The 17184-nt window shown below is 52.3% G+C and overlaps 2 protein-coding genes and 1 pseudogene across 2 annotated transcripts; 1 reads left to right on the forward strand and 2 right to left on the reverse strand.

Annotated features, from left to right (window-relative positions):
* Window positions 1-8899: 8899 nt before the first annotated feature.
* Window positions 8900-9529, forward strand: SAPIO_CDS7831 (uncharacterized protein; the record flags this gene model as incomplete). The annotated part of the gene is made up of 2 exons (XM_016789618.1): window positions 8900-9140; window positions 9279-9529. 2 exons carry the CDS (start codon window positions 8900-8902, stop codon window positions 9527-9529), a joined length of 492 nt encoding a protein of 163 aa, XP_016640735.1.
* A 456-nt stretch (window positions 9530-9985) lies between these two features.
* Window positions 9986-12001, reverse strand: SAPIO_CDS7832 (annotated as a pseudogene; the record flags this gene model as incomplete).
* Window positions 12002-13060: 1059 nt separating this feature from the next.
* SAPIO_CDS7833 (Uncharacterized protein) lies at window positions 13061-16038 on the reverse strand (the record flags this gene model as incomplete). The annotated part of the gene is made up of 3 exons (XM_016789619.1): window positions 13061-13908; window positions 14005-15457; window positions 15526-16038. The coding sequence occupies 3 exons, from the start codon at window positions 16036-16038 to the stop codon at window positions 13061-13063; spliced, it is 2814 nt and encodes a 937-aa protein (XP_016640736.1).
* Window positions 16039-17184: the final 1146 nt, after the last annotated feature.

A 17184-nucleotide genomic window follows, 5' to 3' on the forward strand; every position in this document is an offset into this window, starting at 1 on the left:
AAAAAAAAAAAAAAAAAAAAAAAGAAGAAAAAGAAAAGTTTGAGACACCTCATCACGGTACACTGGATTAGAGAGCATACCGAACGGTTTCCAGCTTTTCTCCTTTGGCTGGTTTTTTTTTCGGTCCAATTTGGCGTTTTGGGGCGGGAGACTGCACGCTATGATGAGAGCCTTATGTGCGCCTTGGGAGCGGGGATGGCTGTTGGCCCTGCACGAGAAGACTCCTACATAAGTACGAAATAGGTTCGCGTAGCGCTATGGCATGGCACTTGAATCAGGACAGGAGTCGCCGTCGCGGACGGATGGGAATGCGCTGCAATGCGGTGTCACTAGCGTGAACGAGGATGGGAAAAATAATCGATGCATGCGTCAGTTAGCAGCGAGGCTGCCACACCTCGGAGAAGCTGCTTGAACCTGAGCGCCTTAGCTGAAAGAGCCTACAGGGTAGGCTAGACTCAACGCGTTGTAATGCTTACTGAACAGCCGGCTTCGACTTGATTTCTTCAAAGGAGAAGGGCATAATCCACGGGATTTTAACGGGGCATCACGGCACCTTTTTTTTCGGTCTGTCCTAGGGTTGCTTCAGAGATAGAGAACACTGGGAATTAATTGTCAAGGCCTCCATTCCCATTACTTCATGCTCGCTTGTAATAATCAAGTCACAAGATCTTAGAGTAGATCGGACCAGCCTAAGATCAAAGTGGGCGGCGGCATCACACTAATCCGGTGAGGTCCTTCCCAGCTGGGGTTGGCGCTTGGGGGCTGCAAAGGGTCTTACATAGCCAGGCCAGCGCAATTCGATCGTTGCTTGTTTCCACCGGAGTGGGCCGCTAAGACATTTACGAAGTCCAATCTTATTGATGCCTCCAAGCCTGGCACCCTTGGATCACAGTGGAATGACTAGGGGGGAAGCCACCACGCCACAGGTACTCAATCACTGACTGGCCAGTATCATAGAGAGCCCCATCTGGCATTTTGGCGTTTAAGTGGGTAGTGGGTAGTTCCCTTCGTAAGGCCCTGAATTCCAAAATCCACTTCGTCTCGATCCGGCAGCTCGAGTAGTCGTCCATTGTCTGTGATTATAAAGTAGGTTATCTATGGTGCAATTGTTTAAATTTCCTTATCTCGGTGGATGGCATAAGAGCCGTAGATATCGTGAGACTGATTTCTTTTGAGATACGAAAGGAGCTCGGAAAGTTATCTGTGGGATCGATAAGCAACACGGCACGGGGGTCTTCCTCCGGCAGCAAAACCACGTCGTTTTTTTTTCTCGAATTGATCCTTCGAAGGGTCTTTTTGTTTGGGTGTGACAAGTCGGGCATGACCGCAAGCGCAAACAGGGATTTCATACCACCCTCCCCCCATCTGCGTTTTCGATAGTTTCGATATCGAACCTTTCTTTTTCGCGCTTGCATCTCGCCAACCCATTTCCTGTTGAGGTCGAGTCGATACCAAAACTACTTCATCGTCGGGCATTTTCTTATCGGACTTGAGCGGATGCGAGAATGTCGTGACGTCATTGGTTCTTTTGAGCAAAGTGCGAAGCTGCGCTTGCGTGAAGCTGCGGACTGTGGGCTACAAGGTCGTTGTAAAGGCAGCGGGAATCTGACTTGGGATAAGTGCTGGAGGGGTTAACTAGATCTGTCCCACCCACCCTTCACCCAAACCACTCAGCTGTTTTCTACGATGTCCTCTCTCTCGTTCGTGATGCGGAAATCGGCAAGTCCAATTGGTCAAGGTGGGGGCGGCCGCCAGTCATCAATAACATCTTCGAGGGGGTGCGTGGGGAAGCAGCACTACAACTCCATCCATGGAATGACACTAAGACGATGGAGGCAAAACTCTTGGGCAGAAGATGGGAGACCAAACCTGTGTATGCAGTGGACGGTTGATGTGATGCAACACTCATCGCTGTTGGGGAGGCAAAAGATGGGATAAAACTTAAATTGGAAAATCTAGAAGCCAACAAACAGGAACGAGGAACGATTTCCGACGCCACCCCTTGCCAGCAGAGAGAGGGGAACAGCACAGGACTAATGGGAGCGCTACGCTGCAATGCCGAGTTTTAGGGTTCAGGCTCATATAGCTACAGGTAGGTTCTTCTCTAAGAAGCAAGTCATTGATGAGGCAAGCTAGAGGGGGAAGGAGATGATCGAACTCCTTCAAGTTAAAGTAGACACCAAGATCGTCGACATTATGCGGGGATCGAGGCTGTTCGTATAAACTTACTTTTCTCATCTGGGTCTAAGCTGGAACTACTTCGTATCCTTCCTTGATGCAGCACATTGAGAATGCGGGGGGAAAGAAGGCTAGGAAGATGGACAGATGCGCCTAACAAGTTTAGCGAATGCTCGCCAGTGGGCACTATTACTAGTTTGACTGCGAATTGCATGCATCAACCCAACCTCACATCATCTTCGAAACCATGGAAACGCAAAGCGTCACGAAAAGCTGGAGACAGAACTGGGGGAAGGGGGGGCGTGTGTAACGACAACACACAAAGTAATGGAATCCGTCAACGTGGAGCAACGGCGATCGTATACTCGTCGGTCGGGTCGGTTAGAGCACTTCCTTTGCGGGGGGGAATATCCGCTTTTCCCCCAGACTTCGTAACCCCGGATTCCCAACGATCAAAGTTGTTTCCCATCATCGCGGAATGCCAGGAGCGGGTATTGAAGGCTTTAAATTTCGGGGCAGGCCATTGTCTGCCGGAGCTAGCAGGCTGGGAGCTATGGCCCCCGGAACTGAAAGGGGGGGACTTTGCGAGAATGGAGCAGTCTCTCGTGTCTGCCCCATCTGGGGAACTGGAGAACTGGAGAACTGGAGAAAGTGCTCCAGCTACGGGCCTACGCGGCCCCTCATTCCCCGGATTACCCACAATGGGCACTTTATTGAGAGCTTATTGCATTCAAGCCTTTAAGAGGCTTCGAGCTGACCACAGGCAACATCGTGCGTGACGCTTCTCTGCGTGGGAGACTCCAAATGCCAACATCAATACTTCGTATTTGGACAACTGAGCGAGCTTGTGGGTTTTTGATTACATAACGAATTTCTCGCTTTAAGACCACCAAGCGGAAATATCGTCCCTCTGTGGTACGATGCGCCGGAGTTTGAACGGCAGCTGTAACCCGCCTCCTTGTTAGTTCAGGGTCCTCGGAACTGCATCTCTACACTACTTCAAAGTACCTCAATCTCAAATTGCTGTATGCGTACGCACGTAAGGAGACCTGAGGAGGGGAAGGGTAGCATCACGGGTAAGAGCATCGCATCACATTTCCATCCCGGAAGAGCAAAAAGTAATAATAGTTCAAGGGTGCATCCAAGGTGGGAGTCAAGCACCGATGCGAAATGAGGCCAGTGGCAAGTTAGCTTTCACGTCTCGTCACAGTACTAGCGGAACCCGGGGAAGCGGTACTATAGTCTCTATAACAGGGGGGGCAAGACGGGCGTGTGCGTGATGCGTATGTTGTGTTGGGTTCGGTGATGAGACCCAACTCGGGGCACGAAGTAAGGAAACGGGCGCGGATTGTCGGGGCGAAAGCATCAAACGAATATGAAAGAGGCAGGTCGTAATGGAGCACTCCAGGTTTTAAGATTGGGGAACGAAAAAGCCAATACAAAAATGGGCATAGACGGAAAGTCTGTTTCGAAGGAGAAAAGTTCCGTGCAGGAATTAGTGAGGCCAGAGCCAAGCCTCAGTTGGCTAAAAAGGAAAAAAGAGGAGCCCCGAGGAGCCCGAGACACGAAAGGGACAAAAGACACCAGGACAGGAGAGGAAGGCCGTGTGGGGGAGGAGGCCAATGGGAAGATGTTACGAGGGGGAGGGAGGGAGGAATGGGGTAATTCCTCGATGATTTGAAGTCTTAATATACTTCGTACTTTGCATAATCTAGGAATCTACACTACACTAAGGGGGAGAAGAGGTATGGTTTGATTATTCTAGAATCCAAACAGCAGATTCCAGGAAGCTATGTAACTTCTTGGCGGGAGGACATGTAAGAATTTAATAATGGCCATAAGGTGATAGATGACTGGACGGTAAGTCTATGCAGAGTGTAATACGAAGTGCTTGGAAGCGAAAACAAAAGGTTATTGCTTCGTGCTTCGTGCTTCGTGCTTCATGCTTCCTGCTTCATCCTTCGTACTTCGTATATCGTTGAATGAAGCCTGTCTCCCCGGTTGCCCGTTGCTCATTGCTCGTTGCTCTCGCCCCCGCAAACTCTTTCATCACGTGCAGGTATCGCAGTGTGAACCGAGGCTCTCCTCGTTTAAACTACTTTAGCGGATGTCGCGCCTGCGATTCGAAGCGGTGGATACATGATCCACTGCTACGAAGTCGGCGATCATGTCATCGTAGAGATCCATGTTCTGGGAACTTGCCGTTTGGCTAGCTCACTCGGAAATTCTGCCAGAAGAGTGGTCCTGTTGTCTCCTCTCAACCTCGGCATTTTCTTATTGTCGCTATTCCCGAGTCTTCCGCCCTTTGAGGAGAAGAAGGTGAGGGGAGAAAAGGTGATGTTCGGGTGTTCTACGAGTGTTCATCGACGTGACGGAAGCAATGTCGGCGGCGTTGGTGCCATTGGCGGCATTGGCTGTGTGGCACTAACTACCATTTCGCCTTGTTTTTTTTTTTCCCAAGCGCTTCGGCCAGAACAAAGCTTACCTCTCAAGGTGCCGAGTTTTGCGGCCTTTCTAGATCTGCTTCGGACTAGGAGGGAGGGGTGGGAGGTGCATGGGGCTGCCCGGGTTGGTCCTTAGAATGACTTCTTCCTCTCTGCCTTGACTCCGGACTCGGTCCGTTGGAGCAGCAGAGACTCAGGAGGAGGAATACCTTGGTCGAGAGTGGTGGGTGCATCTTCCCGAGCATGCCTTGCTCTAGGAATTGGTTGCTGAGCCAAGTCGATTCGCGTGAGAGCACAGGCTGGAATAGGCTTCGTCGAGGGCGCTGACTTGTACGCAAGCTGTATCGCCAAGGCAGATTGCCCGCCAGGGCTGGCGGGCTCAGATTGGAGACCCCGGAGTCTGGGTACGTCATGATGCCAATGGCACCCGCATGCAGCCGGTAGTCAGGACGAGAGGGGGGTGGCCCTCCGCGAGACCTTCGGCTATGGCTTTGGGTACGCCAACGTGGCTGGGGAATTGATACTCGTCCCCCCAAGTTGCTCGTTTGGTTTAGCTGACCCCGGGCGACGTTGGTCTGGTTCCGTTCTTCCAGAAATGTGTACGTTGACCGTGGCGACGTACAAAGAAGAAGCACATCTCAAACTACTAACACCCTCGACCTAGCAGACGGATAGTGAATACACATTACCGACCACTACAGATGCAAAGTTGAGTGCGCGAATATGCCTTCACCATCTCAGTTTAGCGATGTGCCATCAAAAGGCCAACGCCGAATCTGAGTCTATAAAAGGGTTTCTACAAAGGACATTCCAATACCCCGGTACCGTGGAAGATATTTCCCAAAACCCACCCCCAGTGGTCCGTCCAGGATGCGAGATCGGACATTGATGGGGACTCAGAGTCTACGGGACGGTGCAATATGAAAGATACGCCGGGAGCCTGGATGAGACGGTGCACGCGGTTTCGGGGCTGGAAAGGTAACTGGGTCACCAGCTTTGGAATGTCAGTCTGCGCAGAGGCACCCGAACAACGGCCGACAGCTAAAGACGAGGTGGTGGATAACAGATATGGCTACACATCTCCAAACTTAAGCTAACCCCAAGCCTCTGCTGCTCGTTGCAAACATCCGTCGTGAAGACTCTTCTTCTTTCGCGCTGGAGCTCTCCCGCTCCTCTCCAGCTCTTCAGGGTGTTGGAATGATGAAATGAGTTTGATAGTTTCTTCTTGATACAAGTCTAGGACATCAAGTATCCTCGCCTCCCATTCCCATTCCCCTTCCCTTACTTTAAGCTTCTCCAGGCCAAATACAATTCAGCTTCCCTGGGTAATTTTCACAACTTAGTCTCAAGTTTATCTCCACCAAGAGAGAGAAAAGAAAAAAGGAAAAAAAAGAAAAAAAAAAAGGAAAAAAAAAAAAAAAAAAAAAAAACAGAGAGAGAGAGAGGAGAGGGACGAGTATGATGACTGCCGTCATGCGTATGCTTTGCGTTTGATCCTAATTCGGGACACCGCCAGTTGCGGGCATTATAGGCACTGACACTGAACACCTTTTCGTTTCTTTTCTTCTTTTCTGCTTTTGTGGTTGATTCGCTTTCCTGTCTGGACGCCGTTTTGCTGTCCTGTCTTGGAAAACATCTCGCACACTGCGCAGTCTCTCTTCTTGACCCTGGACCTCGACCTGAAAAAAACAACGTTGATAGAGATCGTGTTTTCAGATCGCAAATATGCTGTGTTACACACGAGATCGAACTTGGAACCCGAAAAGGCCCAATGCTATTGGCCGCGCTCTGCTCTTCACTCGAGACGGATATTAATATTGGGCTGAGATGGGTTTATCTGCAATCCCTCCAAAAAAAAAAAAAAAAAAAAAAAAAAAAAAAAAAAAAGGAAACCAACGTGTATCCGAAAAACCACAACTCCAAGACGAGTGAGTGTATATGGATTCAGTGGCTGTTTCGTTTGTTTAAGCCCATTGTCTGCCCATGTGGCCAGACGTAACGAGTGGCGCGACGTATTTTTCGCATTCGAAGAGTCCATGCCACGCAATCGTCCGAGTCCAACTACCAAAGGCATGATGCGATTCGGCATCTCCCGAAACGACAAGACCGCCACTGTAACATGAGCTTTCCTGGGAAGTGCTAGGCTTAGAGAACTCACTTGGAAGAGGGAACGAATCATCTGGACCACTTGATGGAATCTCCGATTTGATTTGACGTGATAGTCGGCGTCATCGCTTTTTTCTCGATTATCGATCATCCCTTTGGTGCTTTTAAGGTTATTAGTGCCATGAGGTGACGATTACCCTTCTTCTTCAACTTGAAAGTTTTCCTTTGCAAACGCTCTCATCGAGAACAGATTTGCGACAAAAATTAGAGTTAAGGTTGTCCCTGCGCAGCGCAAGCCACATCAAGATCAATCTCAAACAAACAAAATGCCTTCTTCCAAGGGCGATCACGGGGACGCTCACGCCTCATCTCCAACCACTGAGCCTCCCCCATCCTACGAACAATCCACTTCACATCACCAGCCCCCACCACCTTCAGCCGAACAAACAGCAGCCCCCTCGTCAGCCGCGCAAGGCCAGACACATCCGGGGATAGACACGACGGGGTACCAACGCCAGGAAGGCATGAAGTGGTGGGAGGACGAGGAGCGGTTGCGCGAGCTGGACGACAAGCCCGGGTGCTGCTGTAGCTCGTCGGGGGGATGCTGCTGCAGCTCGTACGGCGGAGCTTGCTTTTCGAATCGTGGCGGGTTCTTGTGTTCTGATAATGGGGGCGTGGTGTGTGCGAATCATGGGGGCGTGTGCTTTGCGGATCATGGTGGGGTTTGCTTTGCGGATAATGGGGGGGTTTGTTGTGTGAATGGGAGGGCGAATAGACCTGGATGAAGGGAGAGAGGGGAGACATGAAGAGGAGAGAACGGGGTAGGTGAAGGCTGTGTGCGTTTGTGGGGGGGGAATTGTGAAGCCTGGCGAAGCCTGGAGGCGCCCTCGCGATGTTGATGACGATGACGACAACGATGATATCCCGATGGACGAGAGCGGGAGACTCAAGTCTCGAGACTCGAGACTCGAGACTCGGCGATTCTCATTTTGTTCGAGCCTGCTACGGAAATGAACTCTCTGCTTTTGGTTACTGATATTATTTTCTTATTTTCTTATTTTAATTTTATTTACTTAAATATTGTTTCCTCTCTTTTCTCGTCATTTGCGGCGCCGATGGCTTTTCTCACCAGCTGTCAAATGATTCTGATTTAATGCATCAACATGGAATCTCAAAGCTTCAATCAACGTTTGCTCTCTGCCTTGCATAGCTTGCAAAGCCCCAAGCTGAAGAGAGCCTGCGCTGCCCTCCGACCCATGCACTGCTGCCTTCGTCAGACATCACGAAAAGCCCCTTGCCTCCCTCTATAATGTTGTACTTCGTATGAGTCTGCCTCGCCGTCCCTGTCGCATGCATCAACCATACCCCGATCTCGGTAGTTCTCGAGCTTTGGTTGCCTTTCGCCTCGAGTCGAGAACGATAATGCAATTCAATGCCCCGTACTTTGTTAGCTTCTGGAACCACCAGACCAGAACAAGCCCAGAACAATGCACACGACACGCAACGGACAATGGCACCGGACAATGGCACCCTACTCCATACTTCTTCCCTATTACACTAGTTCGCGGGTCTGATCTCGTCTCATTTTCATTTCATTTCATTTCCCGGCACCAGCCTCGATCCTTTTCATTATTCCCCACAACACCAACGCAAGCTAACGGAGTCCTTCGTCCAATCTTTTGACTCTGTTCGCGTTTCTTGGGATTAGACGAGCGAATGGCAGCTGCCCGAATGCTTTCCCATCTCGGGATGTTTCTATTCCTGGTGATGCTTTGCTTTTGCCATGCCAGCTGGTAGTAGTTTACGAGGCGAGATTTCTTGGCTCCCCTGACTATATTTTTTTTTTTCTTTGTTGGTTGTCATAGCATGAAGCAAATACGAAGAAATATTAGTCTCCAGTTTTAATATCGAGTAAACAAAATAATATTCTCTTGATTTTATTTTCCATCACTAGAACTCAGGAGTGAACGAATTGATGAAATGACGGACGAACACCTTCACTCTCCTGCGTAGAAACACCAGACGCCTACATCCCGAGATATCAAGACAAAAAGAAAGAATAATAGACCAACGAACAACGAAAAGAGGTCTCACACCACCCGAAACACCCCAACTCCAAGACATATCCCCAGAAAAAGAAAAGAAAAAAAAAACCAAACCGATCATCGAAAATGCGCCTCCCCACAACCATCCCCCTCCTCCTGGCCCTCGCGACAACCATCACCGCCGCCTCCACCGCCGAATCCATCGCCAACCAGCTCCCCGCCTGCGCCAAAACATGCCTCGCCGAGGTAGCCTCGACGGCGGGCTGCGATTCCGCCGACTACGAGTGTCAGTGTAACAAGGTACCCGATTTGGATGGAGCGGCGGCGGATTGTTTTGCCGTGGGGTGTGACTCGAGCGAGATTGGGAGTATGTAACTTCTCTTTTCTTTTTTCCTCCTTTTTTCCCCCCGAATGCAATGTCTTGGGAGGTTGTCTGCCTTGCGGTGGATACAGAGAGAGAGGTGAGGAGAAAAAGGAAAGCTAACCGAGTATGGCATGTTCGCAGTGGTCACCGTCATCGCCGCTTCCATCTGCGAAGCCGTCCGCCGCATAAACGTAGCCACGAGGACCGCGCCCCTTCAGCCTGCTGGCGCTACTACCACCCCTCCCTCGGGTAACGATAAGCATGAGACGGAACAACAGGCGGGGACGGTGACGACGGGGCAGAATGCGGAGAAGGAAAATGGGGCGGCGGTTGGGGTGGCGGGTCTGACTTGGGTTGGCGGTGTTGCTGTTTTGGCGGCTATGGTCTTGTAAAGAGAGACCCGATGAAGAGGGGGACGCGAGAGAGAGAGAGAGAGAGAGAGAGAGGTGTGAAGGGATGGAGCGGGGGGGGGGGGGGGGGGGGGGGGGGGGGGGGGGGGAGAGAGAAGGAACACACAACTGCCACACAACGGCATCTCTTTTGTTAATCGAAGACTTCGGCTGAGAAGATGGCGTCCGGGAGACCTGCCCCTTTTGCTGGACTTGGCTGGGATAAGAAAAAAAAAGAAAGAAAAGAAGAAACGACAACCGACGTCCACTGTATCTGCGATACTGCTTGGACAGTAATGTTTGATAGTTTTACATACCTGCATACCATAGATGGATCATAGCATAGCATTGCGTGAGCGAGTCTTATCTCAAAAGGAACAAAAGAAAGACTGTTTCTGTATGTTCTTCGCCCTGGCATATATCCCCTTTCCCTCCCTTCTTGCAGGATCCCCTTGCGTATCAAGTAACAGACTCCCTTGCCACTACCACCACCGCACACACACACAACCCCGCAACGAGAAACATATCCCTCATCTCAAGAGCCATATAAAGCTTATTCGAAAACCTCGTAACATACGCCACGCCAACCGCAAGCGAGACGCCGCTCACAAGCAACCCCACGCGACCACGTTCCACCGCCACCTGAATCGCCACGGAGATGAGTCCTCCGAGCGAGACGAACGTGTTTATGAGAGAGAGGACATGTAAGGGAAGTATGTGGGCTTCCGAGCGTAAAGTGCGTATTAAACACGTCGTGTGCGAAGGAGGCGCAATCGACGGTAGAAGTAACTTGCCGTATGCCATCGCGAATGACGCAAACGTTGCAGCTTCGGAGAAGAAGCGTTCTAGGCCGGCGAGGATCCAAGCAATGTACAGTATTTGCGCTACATCGAGAACAGGGCGCGAAAACCTCTGTGCCGTCCTGCCGGTAACATCGGGACCGTACGTGTTGTTGTTTCGTATCGTAAACTCTGCGTCTTGCACTAGAATCAAAAGCGAGACATATCCAACGACGAGATCAAACACATAATTTTGAACAACGACCCATATGGCCCTTTTCCAAGCAATGTTCGAAAGCGCCTCGTCGACAAAATAAGCAGGATTTCGAGCCGCGAGCTTCAGGTCCGACAGTGGTGTGTGCCGGAGCGGTTGCCCGAGGCGCGGGAGGAGCATGCGGCGGATATGGTGCGTGAGGATGCCGAGGAGGGAGATGAAGAGCGCGTGTGCGGGGCCGCGGCGGAGGAGGGAGGTTTTGGCTTTAGGCCAGAGGTCGGTTGGGATGGGGTGTTGGCGTAGGGAGGAGAGGGCGGTGATGAGGATGGGGATGGGGGTTGAAGAGGTTTGGGGGCGGATGTGGACGGCGAGTGAGGAGAGGAGCGTGTTGAGGGGTTCTTGTCGGTTGTGGAGGTGGGTGAGGAATGCCACGAAGGATGATGAGTTTCTGAGTGCCGTGGGGGTGCTCTGGGCGAGTGGTGATGTCGAGTTCTTCTCGCGGACGAGATATCCCAAGATCACTCCGGCGACTAACGCGGCGTAGTACCGACCCGTCGAGATGCGGAGGGGGTAGAACCTGGTCCAGGTACGCCAGGACTTGGCCCAGCCGACTTCCTTGACGGGCGGTTGCGTCGGCACCTTATAGCTCGGTATATTCGCGATGTCCTTGCCATCATCCTCCCTTCTCTTCCCTGGCCTCCGACGCCGTTCGTCGCCCATGACAAAAGCGGACATGGCAACCTCCGCCGAGTCTAGATCGGAGACGTTGAAAGGATAGGCCGCCAAATCCTCGCTCCAGTCGACGAGCTGATTGATTCTCCGTGCCACTGCGGCGTCAAGTCCTGTTCTCCGATCCGAATCTAAACCGTTGCCGACCGCCGGGTATGTTCCAATCGTTGTCCCCATCGTCGTAGCCAGCACACGCAAGGCCTTGGCGAGTTCCGCAACCAACAACACGACCTCCCTGTCGTCCGGGTCCAAATATCTCGACACTTCTCGTATCCTCCTTGCATCTACATCCTCCACTCCCATCCGATCATGAGGAAGAGACGTAACCATCATCGTCTCATTCAACTTCCTCCGCCTCACCCCCGACCTCGCTCCTCCAAGCCCTACTCCCCTCTGCACAACGTCTTTAACCCTCCCCAAGCCCTCACCGACGCCGTCGACCTTCCCCACCCTCGTCAGCCACACAACGACCCTATCCACCTCCCGCACACACCGCATCTTCCCCGCCGACCAATCATTTCTCAACCGTCCCAAGAAGTCTAATGCACCCTCACAAACCCTGCCTATTGCCATCTCGCCCGCCACTCCTACCACCCCGACGCCGCCCCTCCCCGCGTATCCCAGCAAGTCCGCCGCTGCCCCGCCCATCATCGTCTCATCCACCTCCGTCTTCGGTCCGGACCACCACCCGACATATCCCGCGCTCTCGGGTTTCGCCACGACTGCGGATTCCACTTCCTCAGATTCTTCCATTTCGACGCACGTCCCACAGGCTGGAAAAAAGTCGTCGCTGAATTCGCTTGCATCTCCGCCTCTGTTCGAAATATCGCGCTTCTTCGTCGGCCTTGTTCTCTAAGACTCTTTCCGTTTCTGCGCCTCCCTATCGCCTATCCATTTTCCTTCCTCTTTTCCCCTTCTTTTTTTTTTTTTTTTCCTTCTTCTTTTTGCAATAAACGTAGAAGGAATTTGACAAACGGATACCTCACGCTTCCAAAGGTATGAAGAAAGAAATGAAAAGGGGAAGAAAAGTTCCGTCCGGGTCAAATGCGCTCAACAGCGGCTGATAACCATTCGCGGGACATATCAAATCGGTGGAAATAGATCAAGGCATCAATTGATTGATCGATTAATGAATATAATAATATGGTCAAACATGGGGGCAAGACGAAGAAATAAATTGACTTGCCGTGCCATTTAGACCACGAATCCCCCAATTCTACCAAATAACTTGCTCGTTTCCATATCTCTTTTACCAGGAGAGGAACGTCGTCATGATACCTCCGCAATCAATGCCATCATGGCATGAAACGGCATCTGTTCATTATCATCGTAAGAGTCAAAATCAAAGTTTATTCTATTTTTTTTCTCTCTCTCTTTTACTTGCTATTGTTTTTTTTTTTTCTTTTCTTTCTTTGGCTATGTTTGTTCTTGCATCCTGTTTGTCTGCTTGCCAGCTTGATTGTCAAGCCGGCTTCGAGTCTGTTGTACATGTAAGAGGTAACATCCAATCCCTCTTTCAGTCCTCTTGATCGATTCAATTCGCCGACCTTACCCTGATTTTGCTGAAATTCCAAATCCCGTGTAAAATCAAACCCGATAAAGACTCCCCCCAAAAATACAGTTCCGGGCTATACGTCGCCGGTCGACCTTAAACGATGAAATACAAACTTTTTGTTCCCTTATTTTTTCTTTTCTTGTGATCCCCCCTGGTGGTACAAGTAGTTCATTCTCCAAAACGGCGTCCCTTCGATCCGACAAGCAGTCGGTGGCCCTTCTAGCACAGGAGTTTTTCTCTTCCGCAACAATATATGCCTAGCCTCTCGTGCGTTGGTTGGTGCTCCTGCCGAATGCCGGTAACCACTTCCGTCGCGTCGCCGCATCTCCATTCGCAGCGCTCTTAGACGTCGGGGTCCCGGCCCCGCTAGTCGTACCGTCCTCCGCTGCCACCATCGCACCGCCGCCGAGAGATACTCCGCCATCATGCCGATCCTCATCATCCACCGCGATCCCACCCTTGCTAAGAGCCCGGTTTCGCATGATCGGCGGAGGCGTTGCACCTAATCGCTCGTCATCTGCAGCGCTGCTTCGGTGGATCCACGATGGGATGCCAATGCCCGCCGTCTTGGGCACCGACGTACTGGCCGCCGCCGCGAATGTCGCCTCCGTCGCACTCGCTGGCGCGCTTTCGGTACCTCCCGATGAACCGATCGACCTCCGGAAGAACCTGTTGAACCCGCGATTGCGGTTTTGTTGTCCTGTAATCGGTGGATAGTGACTATCCTTGCGCGCGTCTTGCTTTCCGTCTGCCGTCTGACCATCCTGCTGCTGCTGCTGCTGCTGCTGTGATATGGGCTGGGACACCGTAGAAGTGGCTGTGAAACCGTCGCTATTTCTCCTAGCATGGCCTCGCTTTCGTGAGCTCGTCTTTCGGCCCCAGCAGCCTCCTGATGCCTCGGTCCTACTCATGGCTTCAACAATAGCTTGAGCAGACGTAGATCCGGTTTGCGCATGAAGACTTGATCGTCGGTTGGGTGGCGGTGGTGGTCCGCTAGCGCCGAAAAGAGCCGTCTGAACCGGTATCAAGTCGTCCAAGCCGCCATCGTTTAGGTGGACTCCTCCCGAAGTAGAAGGTTTTGAATACGTGCTACTAAACATGTCTTCTGGAGACCATGGGTTTGTCATGCCCGTTGTCGTCCTCGTTGGGAATCCGAACAGATCTGGAGATGCTCGTCCGGGGCCGTTAGCGTACGACTTACTCGGTTTCCAACTGTCCTTCACCCAGATGTCGAAGCTTGATGCCATCGAATTCGCGTCCGACTCATTGTCGCTATCGCTGTCCCACCCATTGTCCTTCCTATGCGATGTCGTGGTCTCGTCGGCCGAACGCGGGCGTTGAATGATGGGTGGGCGATTGTCGAAATAACTGCTACCCGGCGCGCCTTTCCGGCTGTTGAATGCAGTCATAGACGGCGGTTGAGAAACCGCAACATTGACAGGTACAACTGTCGTTGGTCGATCCGGCCGAGCTTCTACGCTAGGAGCTGATGTCGTCTCTGAAAGTGTGAGGTAGCTCTGCTGGTGAGTGAGGCTAGGTTGCCGGGAGAGGCTATCGGCCGAGTTCTTGTACCGGCGAAGCGTTGTAGTAGATATGGTATCAGGAGTCGGTGGGAGATTTTGGTCTCGTAGAAGCCGCCCCGCCGGTCCATCCGTCATCACCCTGCGGAGCGCCTCTCGCTTCTCTTCCTTCGTTCTTCGCTGGGATATGGTCCTAGATACCGGGGGCGGTGCCGGGGCGCTTCTTTGGTGCTCGTGCTCCCTTTCATGCCCTGATTGTCGGGAACCGGTCGTCTTGAGAGAGTGTGTGCGGTCCATCTGCTCTAGTCTTTGGAGTGGTGAGGCCTGGTCGACAATATCCGTAAGGGATTGGAAATGCCCGGCACCCGTCGCCTGCGTGATCGAGTTAGACCTCAGCTGCCGCGACGGCGTGCTTACACGGTTGCGGGATTGCCGGTCACGGATGGGAGGACCTGTCTTGGGCCGGTTCAGTGATGCGCCTTCCACGGCACGAGCGTCTGGCGAAGGCTTCGCGTCAAAGTGCGTGGCTGCTACCATGTCGCCATCCCGGCCATTGTTCTTGCCGTAGATACTCAAGAACGAGCTCTCACTTAAGACGCTTAGACTGGGGCTGGCCAAGCGGTTCAGACGGTCGTTATCCAAATCCGAGGGTGTCTCGCCAGGCCGAGGCAGACTTAGCACACTACCCCGCGCCCCCAAGTATACGTTGCGGAGATTTTCCGTCGTCTCGCTATGTTCAGAGAGGAAACTAGGCATCCTCTGAAGCGTTGTAAAGTCTTCGGAGGATTGGGCCATGTGACCGGATAAGGGCTTGGGCGTTGTACTCCTTGCGTTCAAGTCTAGGCCATCGCCCATTCTGCCGTAAATCGTCTGGGACTCGATGTGACGGACCATCTCACGCTCCTTCAGCAGCGTCTCGACTTGGGCCTCCAGCAACACAATCATGGCAACAGCTTCTTCAACTGCCCTGTCCCTCTTTTCTAGCTCCTCGACCAGCCTATCATTCATCTCCTCCACCTGCGACTTTTCCGCCATGAGCGTTTCGATTCGGTCCTCGAGTGCCGTCTGGCGCTCACGTCGGTGGTAGAGCTCCAGCTTGAGGTCGAAGTTCTGCTTGTGAAGAGTAGATACCGTCTGTTATCGCCCTTTGTTAGTATGACCTGGTTACCCACAGTGAGTAACGTAGACCGTGCTCCACATACCTGTTCCATCTCCTTCAGGCCCATGCCCTTCTTCTTCGTTGTCGGATCGGCTCCGCCGCTGGATTGAGGTCGATGGGCGTCAGAGGCATCCTTGCGAATGGGCGAGCTCTGAACGGCCCGGTATTCCAAGGCGTTTCTGGGATCGTTTGACATCCTCCCCGAGGATATCGATTTATTATCCAACTCGACTTTCCGCTCCTTCAGAAGTTTCTCTTGCAGGTAACTAGACACTGGGCTCTGGCGAGCATCATAGCCGGCTTCCCGCATGAGTTGGGAGGAGAGATGGCTTGGAGGTGGTTTCCGTTGGCCGGTGCTGAGGCCGGGCCGTTGAGATGCAAGGGTAGCGCTTGAAAGTTTGGGTGATGACGTCGTAAAAGATGAGTTGGTCGTGCTGTGTGAAGTTGCCCGCGTGCTGGCTGTGCTGTTGGAGGATCTGGAAGGAGCGCGAGATTGTTGGGAGATGAAGGAGCGATCCCGAGTGGGATGCACCAAGCTATGAGTAGAGCTGTCCATGGCAGTCTTCTACCGTTACGGCTGGATCGCAAGCGTTGGAGGCTCAACGTTGGCAATATACACACCTTGTGGCTCAGCGACCCAAGTTGCGCAAACAGAAGTTGACGGGTGCGCTCGAGACTTGTCAAACAAGTTAGGGGGAAAAAATATGATCGGCAGGTTGCTTGACAGGCTTCTCGCAACGGTAACCGGTCGAGTCGACGATGAAGCTTGCTACGAGAGGGGGTGTGGTAAAAGTCGAGTCGCAAAAAAGGGGATGCTTTCGACAGAAGGGGAGAAATAGGAGAGCGTATGTAGAAACAGGTGTGTGTGCCTACTCCGCAGGGGCTTGTGCGTGTGGGCGTTTGTGTAAGTGGGTGTTCTGGTAAGGATTCGCGATGTGACTTAACGCAGCTGCTATTACATCCGTTCGCAGGGCGGACCGGGTTTCGGCTGGTGCAAGATGCAAATCCCCGGCATGCGTAGTGGGATGGTAAATCGGAAGAATGGCCAGATCGAGTCAATAATTGGCATTAATCATCCACACTGAAGCATTGCGATTCAACAACACGGGAGGGTTGACGGTTGTGCGGTGACCTGAGTTAGGGAAGTGTATGTGGGTAAAGGGTGGGCGCTGGCGGAAAGGCAGACGTTGGAGAAGACCTGAGGCTATTGAATGACAAGTGTTCCAGAGCCAGAGCTTGCCAAGAAACAAAGGAGGTGAAAGAGCGAGGAGAGTTCGTTGTGGATGGCGTTGGGCGATGTCGCTAATGTTTTAGCTGGAAGGTTGGCGAGGAAGCAAGCGAAAAATCCAAAACAACCAGACGATAGAAAATGGGAGCGTCGCTGGGACCGGCCGATGAGATCAACAATGCGATGAAGAGCCTTCGTTTCGGGGGCCGAGCGGGCTAAGCGGAGGAATTGTCCACTCAATATCGGCGTTGACGATGGTTTTGAGACATGTCGCAGCCGTCTAGGCGTAGTGGGAGAATGCGAGATGTTTTGGAAAAGAAACGTCGGTCTGCGATATCAGTTGTAATCGGACAAGACGTCAAAAGCTCGAGCTCCTAAGGCAACCAGCCGTTGTGGAGGACTCTGCAGCCAGGCCGACGCTATGAACAATATTTTGGCTGCTCTATGGTCAGGGGCTGGCGGGGTGGTGCTCGC

Source organism: Scedosporium apiospermum (assembly GCF_000732125.1).
Source record: "Scedosporium apiospermum strain IHEM 14462 chromosome Unknown SEQ_SAPIO_0111, whole genome shotgun sequence".
NCBI lineage: Eukaryota > Fungi > Ascomycota > Sordariomycetes > Microascales > Microascaceae > Scedosporium > Scedosporium apiospermum.